Source organism: Gigantopelta aegis, chromosome 7, assembly GCF_016097555.1.
Source record: "Gigantopelta aegis isolate Gae_Host chromosome 7, Gae_host_genome, whole genome shotgun sequence".
Classification (NCBI taxonomy): domain Eukaryota; kingdom Metazoa; phylum Mollusca; class Gastropoda; order Neomphalida; family Peltospiridae; genus Gigantopelta; species Gigantopelta aegis.
In genome coordinates, this window is record NC_054705.1 from 43,295,639 (window position 1) to 43,316,803 (window position 21,165).

The following is a 21,165-nucleotide window of genomic DNA, read 5'->3' on the forward strand; positions in this document are numbered from 1 at the left end:
CCAAAACAACGTAAAGTTATGTCATTTCATTTCAACTTATTTTTGTACTTATAACCAATTAAGGTTCAAGCACACTATCCTGGGCACACGCATCTCAGCTATTTGGGCTGTCTGTCCAGGACAGTGGGTTAGTGGTTGGTAAGAGCGAAAAGGGTGTAGTGGTCTTACACCTACCCATTGTGTCGTTAAAAACTCGCTCCGTGTTGGGAGCCGGCACCGGACTACGAACCCAGTACCTACCAACCTTAATTATGTCCGATGTCTTATGCGAAACATTCACCAGGTGACCAGTGCTAAGTACAGCAGGTGTTGAATAGAGAACTATTCAACGTTCGACACTGATACGTCATAAAACTGATAAACAAACCGACAACCGAGATCCATAATCTATTTATAGAACAGCTGCACAATGACAACGTCAAACCAGCCAAGTGGAAATACAGGTATTTACAACACATGACGACACGGCAGGTGAAATAAGGAAATGCGATATTTTAGTTATGTGTGCGACACTGGGGGGAAAACGAATGACAAAGAGAGAAGAAAACGTCAGTGAAATTTCGTCTGCTAGTTGGGAGAGTGTACGGGTGTAATGGACGGCACTGCGGTTCTGGTGGTCACCGTCCTGTTTACGACGTTCAGTACAGGTAAGTGTTTACGCGACCGATCACCTACAGGCGTTACGCGTAAAGGGCTATTGAAGTACGAGCAGTGGGGTGCGGCGATTTGCGTACTAATACTATGTTCCTTGTGGTTGTCTCTCTCTCTCTCTCTCTCTCTCTCTCCTCTCTCTCTCTCTCTCTCTCTCTCTCTCTCTCTCTCTCTCTCTCACATACCTCTCTCTGTATGTGTGTGTGTGCGAGAGAGAGAGAGAGAGAGAGAGAGAGAGAGAGAGAGAGAGAGAGAGAGAGAGAGAGAGAGAGAGAGACAGAGAGACAGAGAGCGAGAGGGAGAGAGCGAGACAGAGAAAGAGAGTGCATATGTGATATACACACACACACATACACTGCCCAATTTCAGACACTGATTTTAACCTATATTATATATATTTGTGTGTGTGTGTGTGTGTGTGTGTGTGTGCGCGCGCGCGCGTGTGTGTGTGTGTGTGTGTGTGTGTTCATATAACTATGTGTGTGTATCTGTCTCTCTGTGTCTGGCTGTGTATATATCTATCGCCTAAAGATCGTGACAATTTACCGTCACCATCCCGGACATTGTATAATTAGATATCTTGCTCATCGTACAGAAACACTTGTTTTAAAATCTCAGCCCTTTATTGGTGTGTTTGGCTTCCTTTTATGTTTGCCGCGTTCTTTATGATGAATAATGTCATTGTATTCCGTGGGTCTATAAAATGCATTTAAAATACTAGTATGTAACCAAAGCAAAGCCATTTCGCGGACCCTAGTTTCAGCACGTGAAAATGGACACTAAGTTTAGTTAATCTACAAACCTGCAACACACATTTGGATGAGGTTATAATAGAGAGAAACTAAAATCTGTGACTTTTAAACGGGGAAATACCGCCCAAATTAGATTCAAGGTTGACTCGATAGCTAATACTTCTCAGACGAACGTGCATTTTTAGAATCATGGAAAATGCATTTAGGGGTATTATAAAACCCTAGATGACCAGATCCACTTCAGATGCATGGAAAACAAAGAAAGAAATGTTTTATTTAACGACGCACTCAACACATTTTAATTACAGTTATATGGCGTCAGACATATGGTTAAGGACCACACAGATATTGAGAGGAAACCCGCTGTCGCCACTTCATGGGCTACTCTTTCCGATTAGCAGCAAATAATCTTTTATATACACCATCCCACAGACAGGATATCACATACCACGGCCTTTGATATACCAGTCGTGGTACACTGGCTGTGAGGAGAAATAGCCCAATGGGCCCACCGACGGGGATCGATCCCAGACCGATCGCGCATCGAGCTACGTCCCGTCCCTTCAGATGCATGGAAATGAGTATTCTAAATATGAGAATGACCAAATGTTTAACATACAGTAGCCGATGATTAATGAACCAATGTGCTTCAGTTTTAAAACTCTTTGTACCGACCTCGACGGTGTAGACTGTGTTGTGATTAAGCCATCAGACTTATGGCTGGTACGTACCGGGTTCGCCTCCCAGTACCGGCTCCCGTACAGAGCGAGTTTAACGACTTAGTGGGTACAGACGCAAGGCCTTTAGGTAATAAGAACTTCTTCTGTGACGTTTAAAATGCATTTTGACCTACACTACTACATACTCAATGACGAACATCAAGACGCTTAATCACAAAACAATACCCCCCCCCCCCCCCCCCCACCCCCCCAACCCCAATCAAACAACAACAAAAACATTGAGCTTTAACAGCCGAAATATTGTTCACTAACTAAAACCTGAGTTCAGTGGCTTTAAATATAACGTGATGAATTTGAATGTTTTTGTTTGTTTCAGTTTGAAGTCAGGGTTAGTGGCTTTAAATATAACATAGTCGTGTGATGGACTCTTTTTGTTGTTGTTGTTTGTTTCAGTTTGGACCCAGTGCCAGGGTCCATCCATATACCACGACGATCATGATGTCACTATATCATCTCCGGTGTATTCGACTCCTGTTACAGGGTGAGTATTAAACGAAAAATAAAATAAAATAAAGACAGCCCCCCCTCCAAAAAAAAAAAAAAAAACTCATAAGAAATCTTAATGTCATTAATGTTAGTAGTTACACAATAGTAACATTTAATTTCCAAACACCCGATGGTCAAGCGTTCACTTGGTGCGCGGTCGGTCTGAGATCGATCCCCGTCGGTGGGCCCATTGGCCTATTTCTCGCTCCAGCCAGTGCACCACGACTGGCATATCAAAGGCCATGGTATGTACTATCCTGTCTGTGGGATGGTGCATATAAAAGATCCCTTGCTGCTAATCGAAACGAGTAGCCCATGAAGTGGCGACAGCGGGTTTCCTCTCAGTATATGTGTGGTCCTTAACTATATGTCTGACGCCATATAACTGTAAATAAAATGCGTCGAGTGCGTCGTTAAATAAAACATTTCCTTCCTTAATTGTCAGAAAATATTATAATCTTGACTAGGAAAAGACACTGTGAGTGGAGATTTCAGAAGGTCAAAGACGTCATCAGGGTCGAGGTCGTGTCCTTTGACCTCGAAGAAGGCGCAAGTTGTGATTCGGGATTAGCACCGCACGTGGAAGTACTTGCTGGTAAGTGTTTGAAATTATTTACTGGCCAAAAAACAACAACCGTGCACTGCAATACTGGCGATTAAGAAAATGGTAACTGGAAAAAAAAGAAAAAAAGAAAGAAAAAAAGGCGACCCCCCCCCCCCCCCCCAAAAAAAAAATAAGTAGGCCCTACCCCCAAAAAAAACAAAAAACAACAACAACAAAACCCTCCAACAACACAAATACAACTTTCAAAACAAAACAAAAATTAATGTTAAATCTACAAAATAATGTAACATATATTTTTTCTGTTCGGACTATTTTAAAACTTCTATTATTAAACAGCCAAATTGATTTTAAAGGCCGCCGTACTGTACTGTACTGTACTGCAATAATGTATTACAAACGTACCGATATTAAACAGCCGCCTTGTGTAAGAAATCATAAAACTATCTTATAGTTGTTGTTTTTTAAGCTGGATTCTTTCTCGTTCCAGCTAGTACACCACGACTGTATTTCAAAGGCCGTGTTATATACTATCCTGACTGTGGGATGGTGCATATAAAATATCCCTTGCTACTAATGGAAAAATGTAGCCGGTCTCCTCTCTAAGACTATATGTCAAACTTACGAAATGTTTGACATCCAGTACCCGATTATTAATAAATCAATGTGCTCTAGTGATGTCGTTGAACAAAACAAGCTTTAAATTTTACTACGGTAGTAGAGACTTAAATTAATGTAGTCTACACTGTCAAGTGTTCCCTTATTTTTTCAATTAGTATATTTGGAATCCGGCTTTCAACAAAAAGTTTACTTTTTTTCCCGCATTAGCAGAAAGGAATGTTTTATAATATATGTATTATCCCACATAAACGTTTGACGAATGGCAGCTTAAACATTGCTTATGTTTAATACATTGGTCCCAGACTATACAAATTGAATGTAAAACAATTTGCAGTTCAAAGTTCAGAAGATGGGCATTCTGCCAAGAAGACGACGTCTGCAGGTCGGTGGTGCGGAAAGATCTCGTCTGCTACAGTGGAAGTGCGCTCTGACGTCACGGTCATCTTCAGGTCCGATAACTCGCACGATGTTGGAAGTTTTCAGATTAAAGTATCACAGCATGACACTGCTCATGATCGTGAGTATAGCAAAGTAGATGGTGCTTCCGTAGTGAGAGAGCGGGAGGTACGAGAGATAACAGGATCTATACCCAGCGGGAGGTACGAGAGATAACAGGATCTATACTCCGCTCCCTCTGTAAAAGGTTGTTTTTTTTTTTTTTAAATTAATATTATATTATATTATATTATATTATATTTCATTATATTTTATTTTATTAAATGTTTTTTCTTTTCTTTCCTTTTTTCTTATTTTTTTCTTTATTTTAATTTTTGACTTGTTTTGAGATTTTGTTATTTATAAGACCCCCCTGACCCCTACCCCTTTTAATTTATTTGAATTCCAGTTTATGTCTTCTCGATCTGATAGCTCCTCTTATTGATTCATTGTTTTCGATGTACGCCTCCACATACCAGACCTTGTCACGCCAACTGCTTACCCCTTGTGGTCATCCACGCCATACACTTATCTTTAGACAATTAGTTTTCCCGTTCAGCCCAGTAGACCTAGACGAATACATTATATTCAACCACTAATCTACCAAATACCCATTCCACTCTGCATTGATCACGTGTTACGGTTTTGTCGTTCGAATTTATTTTTATTATGTACTCTCACAGGCGGGGGTGGTGGTGGGTGGGGTGCAAGGGGCATGTCCCCCCCACTTTGTAACAGCAGCGATGTTTTTTATACGCTTATACGTGTAATTATATATATACTTATACATGTACAGTATGTTTATACACCAGACGCGGATCCGGGGGGGGGGGGTCGAGGGGGTCTGGACCCCCCCCCACCCTGCTCGTGACCAACAAGCAGGATTTTGATAACGGGAATATACTTCAAATCCATCTAAAGCTCTTCAAATATGAAAATTTCCTATCGAGGGTGGGGGGGCCTTCAAAGGCTCAAGACTGGCCCCCCCCTGCTAAAATTCCTGGATCCGCCCCTGTACACCTATAACACAGATACGTCCGCAACTTACAGACTTGCCACGATATCTTTTGAGCTATTGAGGCATCCATATATGTATGTATGTATGTATGTATGTATGTATGTGTGCGTGCGTGTGTGTGTGTATGTATGCGTGTGTGTCCCCCCCCCCTCCCTCTTAGCACCTTCCTACGCCCAGGACCCTGCTTGGCAGAAAGGTTTAAATAGAGGTACATGTATAACTTCAACACTATTATGAATTTATTGTGTTTTGTTTTCCAGGATTTCTGTATTGTGATAGGGAGGAGAAACGGCCAACCCTGACAGTGTTTCCTGGATCTCCCGTGTTTATCTATTCGCCAGGATTCCCCGTCAAGTATCCTAGGTAAGTATCCTTGGAAAGAAAGAAGTTTCGTTCGTTTATCGGCACCAATAGAGCACATTGATTTATTAATCATCGACTACTGAATGCCAAACATTTGGTAATTTTGACATATAGTCTTAGAGAGGAAATCCGCTACATATTTCTATCAGTAGCAAGGGATCTTTTAAGTGTACCATCCCATATACAGGATAGCACATACCACGGCATTCTATTATTAATCTTCTCTCTCTCTCTCTCTCTCTCTCTCTCTCTCTCTCTCTCTCTCTCTCCTCTCCCCCCCCCCCCCCCCCCCCTCTCTCTCTTTCCCTAATTGGATATAAACACGAAAGTATGAAATACATAAAAATAAAATACATAATAATACTGCTTATTTTAACTTTTCAAAACATCAACACGACGTGGAACATAAAAGTTACTAAAAACGTTTGTATGGAATTGATATATTTTATAGCCCGTTCCAGAATCAACTACCCACCCCCAACAAAGTTTACCTTGGCTTGACAAATAGGAAAGGTTTTTTTTTTTTTTTTTTTTTTAATAACAAGAATTTACGAAACCAAAATATTAATGCCTGAATGTCCTGCGGTCAATATAGTCGAAACATATTTGCCTCAATAATTCAGCTACTTCAAAAAAATGCCGCGAGGTGGGTTGGGTAGGGTCTTCTCGGGTTTGGCTGTCCACCTACAGACAAGTGGTAAAGCGCTAGCTTGATGCGCGGTTGGTCTAGGATCGATCCCTGTTGGTGGGCACATTGGGCTATTTCTCGTTCTAGTCAATGCACCACGACTGTTATATCAAAGACCGTGGTGTGTGCTACCCTGTCTATGGGATGGTGCATATAAAATATCCTTTGCTAATAATGGATGTTTTAGCAGGTTTCCTCTCTGAGACTGTATGTGAATTACCAAGTATTTGACATCCAATAGCTGATGACTAATAAATCAATGTGCTCTAGTGGTGTCGTTAAACAAAACAAACCTTAACCTTTGCTTCAGACGAGGCACTAGATCGAGATTCATGGAATCAACCACTACTTTGTCAAATACCCATTCGACTCTACATTGTGCAGAGATACGACACTGACCATAGTTTTGTTCTTGTTGTTATGGGGCGGAATTTAGCTCAGGTGCTTGCGTCACAGAATCGAACTACTTCGTGGGATCCATTCAACTGATTGGGGTTTTTTCTCATTCCAACCAGTGCGCCTCAACTGGTCAAAGGCTGGGGTATGTGCTTTCCTGTCTGTGAGAAGTACGTATAAAAGATCCCTTGCTGCATTTGGAAACATGTAACGGGGTTCTTCTGATGACTACAATTAACAAATGTGTGACATCCAATAGCCGATGATGCAAATCAGTGTGCTCTAGTGGTGTTGTTAAAAAAACAAAAAACTTTCTTGCCATTATGTTTTGTTTTGTTTATTATTGTTATTTTAAGTGAAGGTAACATGGGGGTTTCAAATTTGTTTTCCCAATGTTGGTTTCAGTTTGTTTTGCTTAACGACACCACTAAAGCACATTGTTTTATTATTCATCTGCTATTGGATGTCAAACATGATCATTTTGACAGTGATAGAGAGGAAACCCGCTAAAAGAAAAATTATTAGTAGCGAGGGAACTTTTATATGCACCATCCCACAGGCAGGATAGTACATACCACGGCCTTCGATATACCAGTCGTGGTGCACTGGCTGGAACGAGAAATAGCCTAGTGGGCCCACCGACGGGGACCGATCCTAGACCGACCGCGCATCAGCCGTGCGCTTTACCCCTAGGCTTCCCAATGTTGGCTGACACGTGCTAGAGGTATAGAGGTACGTAGATACCCGTCTCACGCAGGCTGGTAGTGTGTTTTGTACGGAATTGCAGCTGTCTTTTTTGTACTTGCAGCCTTGTTCACTGCCAGTGGGATGTACAGGCCAACAGCTCGGACCTGATCCTCGTGGTAGAGTCCATCAGTCTGCGGATTGAGAAACAGCCGGACTGTCTGTACGACAACGTCAGCATCACCGGAGTTGGTGAGAGTTAGAGTTGATAATGATACAAGACTCTCTTTATAGAAACACAGAAACCATAATCAAAACACCATATCCACCACCATCCACCACCACCACCACCACTACTACCACCACTGCCATCCACCACCATTTCTACGGATTTAGACTCGATATTTCTACATAGGCCTACTACCCTGCATTTTATTTATACGGATTTAGACTTTAATACATTGTACTCCATTTTTCTGCATACTACCCAGCATTTTATTTCTACGAATTTAAACTTTAATATATTGTACACAAGATTTCTACAAACTATCTTGCATTTTATTTCTATGGATTTAGACTTTAGTATATTGTACTCAATATTTCTATATACTACCCTGCATTTTATTTATACGGATTTAGACTTTAATACATTGTACTCCATTTTTCTGCATACTACCCAGCATTTTATTTCTACGAATTTAAACTTTAATATATTGTACACAAGATTTCTACAAACTATCTTGCATTTTATTTCTATGGATTTAGACTTTAGTATATTGTACTCAATATTTCTATATACTACCCTGCATTTTATTTCTACGGATTTAGACTTTAAAATGCTGTACTCCATATTTCTACATACTAGCCTGCATTTTGTTTCTGGGCAGTTTCACGGGAAAGTTTGCATAAAGAGTCTCACTGGGACCCAACAATTAACTATGCAGCATTCTATAAAAAAACCTATATTTTTAAAAAGCAATATGACTAGTGAAATGTTTTATAAAAAATTGGACCTACAGCTGTTACGGTTTATAAAATAATCAGTGATATGATTACATGCACAGTATAAAAATATGAGGACACATAGGTACAGCATAATAATAAGCTTTTATGTGATACATTTCTAAATATAAACTTTAAAATAGGAAACTATTAAGAATAACTGTTTTCTGATGATTTTTGATAATATTTTAGCAATAGTGTTCTATTTAAAAATGATTTATTTTAAACAGAAACCATTAAATACTAATCTTCAAACAGAATGTCTATAACTGAATTAGAAAAGAAATTTCAATATGTTTTGTAGAATACTAGTTAAAAACATAATGTTGATTGCATTAGTATTAGCAGTGATATAAGCTTTTAAACAATGCACTGTGAAAATGGCAATTTCGTTTAGGAGGGGACATTTTTTTAACATGTAGATTTCAGTTAAATAAACTGAGACTGCTCATAATCTTGTTTTTAAATTTTAATTCATAATTGTATTAGGAAATAATATTTGATATGAATCTGCATGTAATGGTGTAATTAGATAATTAACATTGAAAGATTACCTGTCATTCATATGTACACTGCTGCATACAAGACACACAATCTACTTAGCTTGTAATGTCCTTACTTGCCAGCTTTATTTTGTAATATTTGGATTTTACGTCCTGCAACTGTGGCAGAATAAAAGGCTCATGTCCTTCAACCGTAATGCCCAAGAAAGATGAAACGACTTTCTAAGCACTCCACTCCGACAGTCTGGGAGGACCTTGTCCGTGGCCATTTAAATGTTGAAGTCACTTTACACTCATGAAGGAATTTCATACAAATATGATCACCTTCAAGCACTTTACACTTGCATTGTCAGGGCTTCTACATTATGGTAGCCCCACTCCCATGGCTAGTGATATTCAATATTGGGCTAGTAAATAACTACTATTGCCATGTCAGACAGGGCTTCTAGATTAAGGTAGTCCCACTCCCATGGCTAGTGATATTCAATGTTGGGCTAGTAAATAACTACTATTGCCATGCCAGACAGGGCTTCTAGATTATGGTAGTCCCACTTCCATGGCTAGTGATATTCAATGTTGGGCTAGTAAATAACCACTATCGCCATGCCAGACAGGGCTTCTAGATTATGGTAGTCCCACTTCCATGACTAGTGATATTCAATATTGGGCTAGTAAATAACTACTATTGTCATGCCAGCCAGGGCTTCTAGATTATGGTAGCCCCACTCCCATGGCTAGTGATATTCAGTGTTGGGCTAGTAAATAACTACTATTGCCATTTTAGACAGGGCTTCTAGATTATGGTAGCCCCACTCCCATGGCTAGTGATATTCAATGTTGGGCTAGTAAATAACTACTATTGCCATGTCAGACAGGGCTTCTAGATTATGGTAGCCCCACTCCCATGGCTAGTGATATTCAATGTTGGGCTAGTAAATAACTACTATTGCCATGTCAGACAGGGCTTCTAGATTATGGTAGCCCCACTCCCATGGCTAGTGATATTCAATGTTGGGCTAGTAAATAACTACTATTGCCATGTCAGACAGGGCTTCTAGATTATGGTAGCCCCACTCCCATGGCTAGTGATATTCAATATTGGGCTAGTAAATAACTACTATTGCCATGTCAGACAGGGCTTCTAGATTATGGTAGTCCCACTTCCATGGCTAGTGATATTCAGTGTTGGGCTAGTAAATAACCACTATCGCCATGCCAGACAGGGCTTCTAGATTATGGTAGTCCCACTTCCATGGCTAGTGATATTCAATGTTGGGCTAGTAAATAACTTCTATTGCCATGCCCAACAGCTAGTGAATTGTTTTTGGTCAAATGTTGCAGTTAAGTCTATTTTGTAAATATGAATATCCTGCCCCCATCCCATCTTCCAATGTTAGTGTTTTTAAGATCTCCCTCTTTAAGTGACATATCCGATTATTACTATTATTTAGTAAAATTATATTAACTTAAATAAAGTAGGGCTAGTGAATGTTTAATTGTGGCTAGTACATTTTAAAAAAATCATTGATCCCATGGCTAGTGGATTTTATCAAAATTCTAGAAGCCCTGATTGTATATTGGTTATTTGTCCAGTGTAATAACCCTCGTCATAGTAAACAGTATTCTTAAAAAAACATCAGATTCTGTAGTAATATGAACTGACCTGCATTAAGCAGGCACCTGTATTAAACAACAGTCAAACAGTCAAACCCACTAACACCTACAGATTGGTCAACAAATGTCTCAGACTTCCATACAAATCACATGTACATAACAACACCCAGACATGTCAATATCAAATCTGCTCAGCTTTAACATGTTGTAAAATGTCCTTTCCGGAACTTGAACATTGTGACATAAAATTACCACTGCATCAGTGAATTAATAGTTAATTTTAAATGAATTTAAATCATACATATAAGCATGTTGGGATTGGTTTGTAGGTTGCTATACCATTCACACAGGTACTTATAATGAAACTTTTATTCCAATCAACGAGCAGTGCAACCTTTCCCGTGAAACTGCCCTTCTACGTATTTAGACTTTAGTATATTATTGTATTCGATATTTCTACATACTACCCTGCATTTTATTTCTACGGATTTAGACTTTAGTATATTGTATTCGATATTTCTACATACTACCCTGCATTTTATTTCTACGGATTTAGACTTTAGTATATTGTATTCGATATTTCTACATACTACCCTGCATTTTATTTCTACGGATTTAGACTTTAGTATATTGTATTCGATATTTCTATATACTACCCTGCATTTCATTTCTACGGATTTAAACTTTAATATATTGTAATCGATATTTCTATTTATTACCCCAGCGGATTTAAACTTTAATATATTGTAATCGATATTTCTATTTATTACCCCAGCGGTCATTCATAACAGCGAAAAAATTTTCCATATTTTCTCAGTGAGAAATATTCTGCATTGGTCTAAGTAATAGTTATATCATGGTTTTGACGAGTTAACTGTATTTAGACGGCGGCACGTGACGGAGTCGAGTGCCCGCCGTCTAAATACAGTTAACGAACTGTTTTGTATCATGATTGACGTGTCTGTGAGGGGCGTGACCTAACGCTGTGCAGTTAACTTCAGCTACCCACACAGTTTCAGTTATACCATGGCTAAAATAACCTGCACTGTTTTGATTGTACAGAGAAAAATAAAGCTTAAGATAATAAATAATAAAAAATAAAACCAAAAATAAATCATGATAAATGGGTATTTTAGATCAAATTTAAAAAAAAAATTTTAATTTTTAATTTTTTACACAGATACAAACTATTATGTAGTCCTATTAATTTTTAACTTAAACGTGCACTTTTGTGTAAATCCTGAGCATTAAAAATGAAAATCACAATTTCGGAACACAACAGGCGAACAAGCACTGTGTCACGCGTCCATTTTGTGCAAGTCGCCTCGAATTTCCTGCTATGCGTTGGACATTTTAATCGCCAATCTCGTATTTTTGTATATTGTTCTGCTGCTCGGAAATTAAACGTTCGATAATCTCATCTGTCACAGGTTTGAAATAATGTTAGAGCATCCAAGTAATCATTTTCCATACTGGAAGCCAGCTGCGATAATGCGTAATCGTCAAGATCTAAAAAAATATATCCGTCGAATCCATTTTAAAACCAAATCGCGTCACCGCTAGCGCACAACTGACGCAAGATCAACTGAAGTAAATGGGCGCGAAAGTGATTACGTCATAAGAAGGGCGTGGTCTCATGACGGCTGTCACAGTGTCAGTCATGGTACAAAACAGTTATATCATGGTTTTAATGAGTTAACTGTATTTAGACGGTGGGCACTCCGTCTCGTGCCGCCGTCTAAATACAGTTAACTCATCAAAACCATGATATAACTATTACATATTATTGGACAATTTGACGCTTACAAACCAATGACGTTGTCGGTACTAAATATGACGTCATCACGATTTGGCAAACACAAAATGACGTCATTTAAAAAAAAAAGAGTTTGCGTTTATAGCTCTCTGTTTTTGGTGTTAAATTTATAACAAAATGTTATTTTAATGCAATTCATTATAGATTTTGTAGCAGAATAAAAAGAACGTTTGTTTTTAAAAATTATCTATGAACGTGATTAAATTACAAAGCTATAGCAATTGTCAGAACAATGCGTAAAGTGGTTTACATTGTTTCTATACAGGTTGGCCTTCGTGTATGTGCATATAAAATAAAGGCTTTTAGAGAAAAATAGCTTTGATAATAAATAGAATAACAAACTCGGTACCAGTTATTATAAAATTTATGTCCCTCGTGAAATAATTTTCATTTGTCACTCGCTAAAGCTCGTGACAACTGAAAATTATTTCACTCGGGACATAAATTTGATAATAACTGGTAACTCGTTTATTATCCTCTATACACTACCTTGCATTTTATTTCTACGGATTTAGACTTTAATACATAGAGGATTCGTCACGAGTATTTTTTAATATGGAAAATATCAACCGAGTCTATGTTGATCGGTATTTGTCGAGGCTCTGCCGAGAAAAATACCGATTAACTAGACGAGGTTGATATTTTACATATTAAAAAACACGAGTAGCGAATTCTATTTATCCTATAACACTTGTAACATAATATTTTAATAATTTTTTTAATAAAACACAGTACTACAGTCGCCGCCATCGGTAATATGACGTCATCACGATTAGCACAAATTAGTTTGACGTCACGCATTTTAACTAAATCTTTGAAAATGTTACGCTCAGGTACACAGGTCTTGTTGGCTTGTAAGCAAATGACCCATCCACAGCAACACATTTACCTATAGACCTTGCAAATTTGCATACCATTATTAACCGGGTTAATACACTAAAATGATCACATGGTTTTATGACATGGATATTATGGGTAAGTTATAGGATAAATTGTACCATCTATTTCTACATACTATCCTGCATTTTATTTCTACGGATTTAGACTTTAGTATATTGTATTCGATATTTCTACATACTACCCTGCATTTTATTTCTACGGATTTAAACTTTAATAACTTGGGCCAAATTTCACAAAACATCGTAAGCCTAGTTTTGCACATAAACATAAGTCTACGACTATATCAGTTTTTATTACTATTATAGTACAACAACTATAGTTAAAAATACACATATTTCTTTTTCCTTTGTCCTTAAACTGCTCCATCTTCTGTAATGATGTCATTTCCTGTGTGAAATAGACGTCAAACAGATGTAACTGTATGCCCGGTATAACTGCAGATAGTATAGCATGGGCGGATCCAGGAAATATTTTTAGGGGGGGGGGGGACCAAAAAAGAAGGGCACATTGACTCGTCAAAAGGGCACCTTACTACAAGTTTTGATATTTACAATTAATATGAATTCCTACAGTTGTACGTCATAATATACTAGCAATAATGAAGTAAATTGGCGTCACTCGCGTTAGAACCTCAATGGGGCCCCATTGAGACTCAATAACACAGACACATATCTGCAAGCTTGCGCATGTACACGAAAATCTTGATTTCATTTATCTACAATATAATTATTGTTTACTTAAAAAAAAAAAAATTCTACAAACAAAAAGGGCACTTGGACATTTTGAGGGCACTTGAACAATTTTGGGGGGGGGGGACGCGTCCCCCTGGTCCCCCCCCTTGGATCCGCCCATGTATAGTCGCAGTTCTAAACTTACGATAGTTTGTGAAATGAGCCCCTGTACTCGAACTTTCTGCATACTACCCTATGTTTTTTTTTCTACGGATTTAGACTTTAATATATTGTATTCGATATTTTTACATGCTACCCTGCATTTTATTTCTACGGATTTAGACTTTAATATATTGTATTCTATATTTCTACATGCTACCCTGCATTTTATTTCTACGGATTTAGACTTTAATATATTGTATTCGATATTTCTACATGCTACCCTGCATTTTATTTCTACGGATTTAAACTTTAGTATATTGTACTCCATATTTCTACATACTACTACTCTCAATTTTATTTCTACGGATTTAGATTCTAGTATATTATACTCAATATTTCTACATACTACCCTGCATTTTATTTCTACGGATTTAGACTTTAATATATTGTATTCGATATTTCTACATGCTACCCTGCATTTTATTTCTACGGATTTAAACTTTAGTATATTGTACTCAATATTTCTACATACTAAACTGCATTTTATTTCTACGGATTTAGACTTTAATATATTATATTCGATATTTCTACATACTAAACTGCATTTTATTTCTACGGATTTAGACTTTAATATATTGTATTCGATATTTCTACATACTACCCTGTATTTTATTTCTACGGATTTAGACTCTAGTATATTGTACTCAATATTTCTACATAGTACCCTGCATTTTATTTCTACGGATTTAGACTTTAATATATTGTACGATATTTCTACATAATACCCTGCATTTTATTTCTACGGATTTAAACTTTACTATATTGTACTCAATATTTCTACATACTACCCTGTATTTCATTTCTACGGATTTAAACTTTTGTATATTGCATTCGATATTTCTACATACTAGCCTGCATTTTATTTCTACGGATTTAGACTTTACTATATTGTATTCGATATTTCTATATACTACCCAGCATTTTATTTCTACGGATTTAGACTTTAATATATTGTATTCGATATTTCAACATACTACCCTGCATTTTATTTCTACGGATTTAGACTTTAATATATTGTATTCGATATTTCTACATGCTACCCTGCATTTTATTTCTACGGATTTAGACTTTACTATATTGTATTCGATATTTCTACATGCTACCCTGCATTTTATTTCTACGGATTTAGACACTAGTATATTGTACTCAATATTTCTACATACTACCCTGTATTTTATTTCTACGGATTTAAACTTTTGTATATTGCATTCGATATTTCTACATACTAGCCTGCATTTTATTTCTACGGATTTAGACTTTAAAATACTGTACTCCATATTTCTACATACACCTCTGCGGTTAATTTTTTAGACATTAGATTTTATATATTGTCCTTAATATTTCTACACACTAGACTACATTTTGTTTCTAGGGCAAGTACCAGTTGTACGTTGTGGTTCACCGTACTCCTTGTTTCTGGTAAGCAGCGGATCTAAAGTTCACATCAACTTCACAACAGACCTGGATGTGGAAAAGAAAGGTTTTGCTCTGAAGATATTCGCCACAAAACCATGCAAGTTATATTTGCTTTTACTCTTTATTCTTTTATTCTGATCGGGTCGGGACGTAGCCCAGTAGTAAAGCGCTCACTTGATGCGCGGGATCGATCTCCGTCGATGGACCCATTTGGACTATTTCTCTCTCCAACCAGTGCACCACGACTGGTATATCAAAGACCGTGGTATGTGCTAGGCTATTTTGTCTGGGGGATCGTGCATATAAAAGATCCCTTGCTGCATTAGGAAAAAATTTACCTTACTTTGAATGTGCACGTAAAGCCCTATGACATGACATGACATTAAGAAAAATGTAGCGGGTTTCCTCTGATGACTACAAGTCAGAATTTGACATCCAATATCCGATCATTAATTAATCAATGTGCTCCATTGGTGTAGTTAAACAAAACAAACTTTTAACTCTTTTTTTCTGATCAGCTTAATGTTAGTGTCGGTCTACCAACTACCAACAGAAAGTTGGCCAATGTTCTTCTACTTCTACTTCACTACTTCTACGACAGTCCACTTGCTGGTCTGAGCGCTCGTACAACCCGATTCTCGTCATATGTATAACCCGTTGTCGGTCAAGACTTGTGGAAATGACAACGCAACCGTCGGGTTGGTCAACTTTGTCGTGACAGCTGACAGTCTGACACTAGCATTAGACAGGACGTGGTGCATCAAAGAACACTTTATAGGATAATAATTAGTCCTTATTTACCAACATGTATCTTGTTTGTATGTGTTTTATGCTAATGTCAAACTATCAACCGTCACGACGAAGTTAGCCAACTCAACGGTTGCGTTATAATTTCCCCAACTCCCGACTTACGACGGGTGCGCTCAGATTAACAACGAATGGGTTATACGACGAGAATCGAGTTGTAAGAGCGCTCAGACTAGCACTTGGACAGTCGTAGAAGTCATGACAGCAGAAAGTTGGCTAACTCTGTTGTGGCGGTTGGTAGTCTGAGATTAGCATTATACGACGAGAATCGAGTTGTAAGAGCGCTCAAACTAGCAACTTGACAGTCGTTGAAGTCGTGAGAGCAGAACGTTGGCCAACTTTGTGCTGTCAGTTTGTAGTCTTAACCCAGCATTAGCTTTTTTAGTTTTACTTAGGTTAACTTTATAATAACACTGTTAACTTTATAATAACACTGTTAACTTTATAATAATACTGTTAACTTTATAATAACACTGTTAACTTTGAGCTGCACAGTTTAAATCTAGTTTACTGTATACCTTCTATTTCCAGTAAAAAATAAAAAGTCTTATTCCTACTTTTGCTTTCAAGTAATCCCCGCAAAATACCTACGTCGAATATACGTGATTTGTTATCAGATATAATCAGCTGTAAAATGTTAAATATTGTATAGATTTGGTTTATTTGTTATTCATATTACACCGTCTGTTTAATGTGAAATATACCGACTTCATTTGCTATTCACATATCAGCAGCTCTATAATAATTTGGGCCTGTTTTACTGTGTGATCTCAGGGCTGAAACACATTAATTCACTATGTTAATGTTAAATACCGATTTGGTTTTTTTATATTGTCAATAGAGATTTTCTTTTGTTGTTCTTTAGACACAACTAGCTGCATCAAGTTAAATGTCGATTTTCTTTTGATATTTAGACAACGCCACCTGTATAATGCTAAATGTCGATTTCCTTTGATATTTAGACAACGCCAGCTGTATAATGCTAAATGTCCATTTCCTTTGATATTCGGACAACGCCAGCTGTATAATGCTAAATGTCGATTTCCTTTGATATTCAGACAACGCCAGCTGTATAATGCTAAATGTCGATTTTCTTTGATATTCAGACAACACCAGCTGTATAAGGCTAAATGTCGATTTCCTTTGATATTCAGACAACACCAGCTGTATAATGCTAAATGTCGATTTTCTTTTGATATTCAGACAATACCAGCTGTATAGCATTCGGATCCAGGGCACTAGACGCTCACTATCACACACCATCACTACTGACATTACCACACAACAAAGACCAGTAAGTGATAACTATTTATTTTCTTCCTCCTTCCTTCCTCCCTCCCTCTCTCTCTCTCTCTCTCTCTCTCTCTCTCTCTCTCTCTCTCTCTCTCTCTCTCTCTCTCTCTCTCTCTCTCTCTCTCCAATCTCTGTCTCTATGGCTGTCTGTCTGTCTGTCTCTCTCTGTCTGTCTCTGTCACTCTCTCTCTCTCTCTCTCTCTCTCTCTCTCTCTCTCTCTCTCTCTCTCTCTCTCTCTCCCTTCCTCCCTCCTCCCCCCCCCCTCTCTCTCTCTCTCTCTCTCTCTCTCTCTCTCTCTCTCTCTCTCTCTCTCTCTCTCTCTCTCTCTCTCTCTCTCTCTCTCTCTCTCCAATCTCTGTCTCTCTGTCTGTCTCTATGTATATGTCTGTCTGTCTCTGTCTATGTGTGTGTCTCTCTCTCTCTCTCTCTCTCTCTCTCTCTCTCTCTCTCTCTCTCTCTCTCTCTCTCTCTCTCTCTCTCTCTCTCCAATCTGTGTCTCTCTGTCTGTCTATGTATATGTCTGTCTGTCTCTGTCTATGTGTGTGTCTCTCTCTCTCTCTCTCTCTCTCTCTCTCTCTCTCTCTCTCTCTCTCTGTGCGTGTTAGTCTCTCTTTCTATGTATATCTATATCCTCTCTCTCCTCTCTCTCCTCTCTCTCTCTCTCTCTCTCTCTCTCTCTCTCTCTCTCTCTCTCTCTCTCTCTCTCTCTCTCTCTCTCTCTCTCTCTCTCTCTCTCTCTCTCTCTGTGCGTGTGTTAGTCTCTCTTTCTATGTATATCTATATCCTCTCTCTCCTCTCTCGGTCATGGTAAAGGTTGCTTGAACAGACGTGTTCTAAAATTTGAGGAGTGATTTTGTGTTGTGAACTATTTGCAGGTTTTCGTGTTCCTGGTTGATTCAGGCGGCGGAGAAAGACCACGTGGTTTACATAGAGACGGTAGACTGGGATGACTACAGCTTGAAGTGCGGCGAAAAGAAAGGCTTTCACGTTTATGACGGTACGTCGTCAAGCAGCTTGGCGGGAGTTAGCTCATTCGTTTGAGTGCTCGCTTGCAGAGCTTGCGTCGCAGGATCGAACCCCCTTGGTGGATCCATTCAGCTGATGTTTTTTTTTCTCTCGTTACAACCAGTGCACCACAACTGGACAAAGGCTGTGGTATGTGCTTTCCTGTCTGAGGGAAAATGCATATAAAAGATCCCATGCTGCATTAGGAATGACCAAATGTTTGACATCCAATAGCCGATGATTAATTAATCAATGCGCTCCAGTGGTGTCGTTAAACAAAACAATCTTCTTGGTCAATGAGCAAGGGTAAAGGCTCTCGTCTGAAGGAGGAATGCCATTTCTGAGGAAAATGTTTACTGGATCCTACTCGCACCACTGAGCGAGACATAGCTCAGTGGTAAAGCGCTCGCTTGACGTGCGGTCCATCTAGGATCGATCCTCGTCTGTGGGCCCATTGGGCTATTTCTCGTTCCAGCCAGTGCACCACGACTGGTATATCAAAGACCGTGGTATGTGCTGTCCTGTCTGTGGGATGGTACATATAAAAGATCCCTAGGCTTGCTACCAATGGACAAATGTAGCGGGTTTCCTCTGTAGGACTATATGTCGTCGGTGGGCCATTTGACTATTTCTTGTTATAGCCAGTGCACCACGACTGGTATATCAAAGGCCGTGGCATGTACTGTCCTGTCTGTGAGATGGTGCATATATAAACGATATCTTTTTACTAATGGAACACAAAATGTAGCGGGATTTCCTTTCTATGTAAAAAAAAATATCAATATCCAATAACCGATGATTAATAAATCAATGTGCTCTAGTGGTGGCGTTAAACAAAAAAACAACTTTAACAAAGAGACGTGTGAGGATGCACACCAATTGATTTTGTATAACACATGTTAACACGTGTGCGTTTGTTAACTATTTCAACACATACGACTGGCTGCTCCTAGGTGATGACCAGGGGCCTAATTCACTAAACTCTCGCAACTTTGCTTTGTTGTCTAGCAGAGCCTAAGAGAAAATTGTGAATTAGGTCCCACGTCACCAATGCCATACCAACCAAAGAAAAAAACAGCACGGTCGAAATCGAATACACTGTGACGTATAGTTAACATGATAATCATTTGTCTGCGATGCGTAAATTAGCAACAAGTGAAAGGGCTGTAAATAACTTTTAGTGGAAAACGTTTTTAAAATTTATTTAATACCTGAATTTTGAGGATATGAAATCTGTCCATGGATCCCACGTTTCCTTCTTTTCCCTACTCTTTGGTCTTTGTCCTATTTTGCCTACGTTTTCTTCAAAATACCTAGTTTTTAATACTTTATCCTACTTTTTTGTTTCAAAATGTCGCGAGTTGCTTTTAAAGTGTGCATATTCCTTGTGTTATTATAAAAGTCACCAGTTATAGGAATGATTTTTTGGCAGCAAAATATATCTCCCAATTTGTTGCACCATATAATCTCAACATATTAAAATTACACCCTGAAAGCTAACAAGTTTTCCAATGATTAACATGATTATAATGTACAATGTGTATGTATCAAAAGCAAGAAATGTTTTATTTAACGACGAACTCAACACATTTTATTTACGGTTATATGGCGTCAGACATATCGTTAAGAACCACACAGATTTTAAGAGGAAACCCGCTGTCGCCACTACATGGGCTACTCTTTCCTATTAGCAGCAAGGGATCTTTTATTTGCGCTACCCACAGGCAGGATAGCACAAACCATGGCCTTTGTTGAATCAGTTATGGATCACTGGTCGGTGCAAGTGGTTTACACATTGAGCCTTGCTTAGCACTCACTCAGGGTTTGGAGTCGGTATCTGGATTAAAAATCCCATGCCTCGACTGAGATCCGAACCCAGTACCTATCAGCCTGTAGACCGATGGCCTAACCACGACGCCACCGAGGCCGGTTGTTTATGTATCACTTCAGAATCTATAATACATTATGGGAAACTTAAATTAATCATATTAATATGATTTAGTGTGCTGCAAGCTAGGTGCATCAGCATTACTATGCATGCAAATATGTATATTGATTAATACAGTGAATAATAATTTGAAATAAGTGTATAATGTGAAAACGTTACATTAGATTCATGCTATTTTGGATAGAATAGAAAATACAGGTGCAAACTGAGCACGACATAAAAACTAAATGTTAAAGTGGTTTTTTTCTCAATTATACCACGTTTTGGATTTAACACATTCGTTTTCCGACTATGAGCATGGATAATGTCGCTACATACTATTTCAGTCCTACTTTTGTTCTACTTTTTCCTTCTGTTTTCCTACTTTTGTTCTATTTTTTTAATATATTTCCATTCCTGCTTTTGTCCTACTTTTTCATAAGGGTATGCTGGACAGCCTGGATATGTAAGAACAACAACAATACATTCGTGACAGTTAGATACCATTTGTCTTACAATTCTTTGTTTAAAAACGAATTCAACTCGCTTTCGCTCAATAGATACGTTTTAAAACAACTCGTTGTAAGATAAA

At 38.2% G+C, this 21,165-nt stretch overlaps 1 protein-coding gene across 1 annotated transcript in view; it reads left to right on the forward strand.

Moving 5' to 3' along the window:
• The first annotated feature begins 430 nt into the window (after positions 1-430).
• The window catches only part of LOC121377286 (cubilin-like), a 61,377-nt gene continuing 40,642 nt past the window's right edge, over positions 431-21,165 (forward strand). The window contains exons 1-9 of the mRNA XM_041505222.1: positions 431-647; positions 2,537-2,624; positions 3,097-3,224; positions 4,147-4,329; positions 5,526-5,628; positions 7,521-7,648; positions 15,497-15,637; positions 17,551-17,641; positions 18,517-18,638. Coding sequence (XP_041361156.1) covers positions 593-647; positions 2,537-2,624; positions 3,097-3,224; positions 4,147-4,329; positions 5,526-5,628; positions 7,521-7,648; positions 15,497-15,637; positions 17,551-17,641; positions 18,517-18,638 — 1,039 coding nt within the window. The 5' untranslated portion in view covers positions 431-592. The remainder of the gene's footprint in view (positions 648-2,536; positions 2,625-3,096; positions 3,225-4,146; positions 4,330-5,525; positions 5,629-7,520; positions 7,649-15,496; positions 15,638-17,550; positions 17,642-18,516; positions 18,639-21,165) is intronic.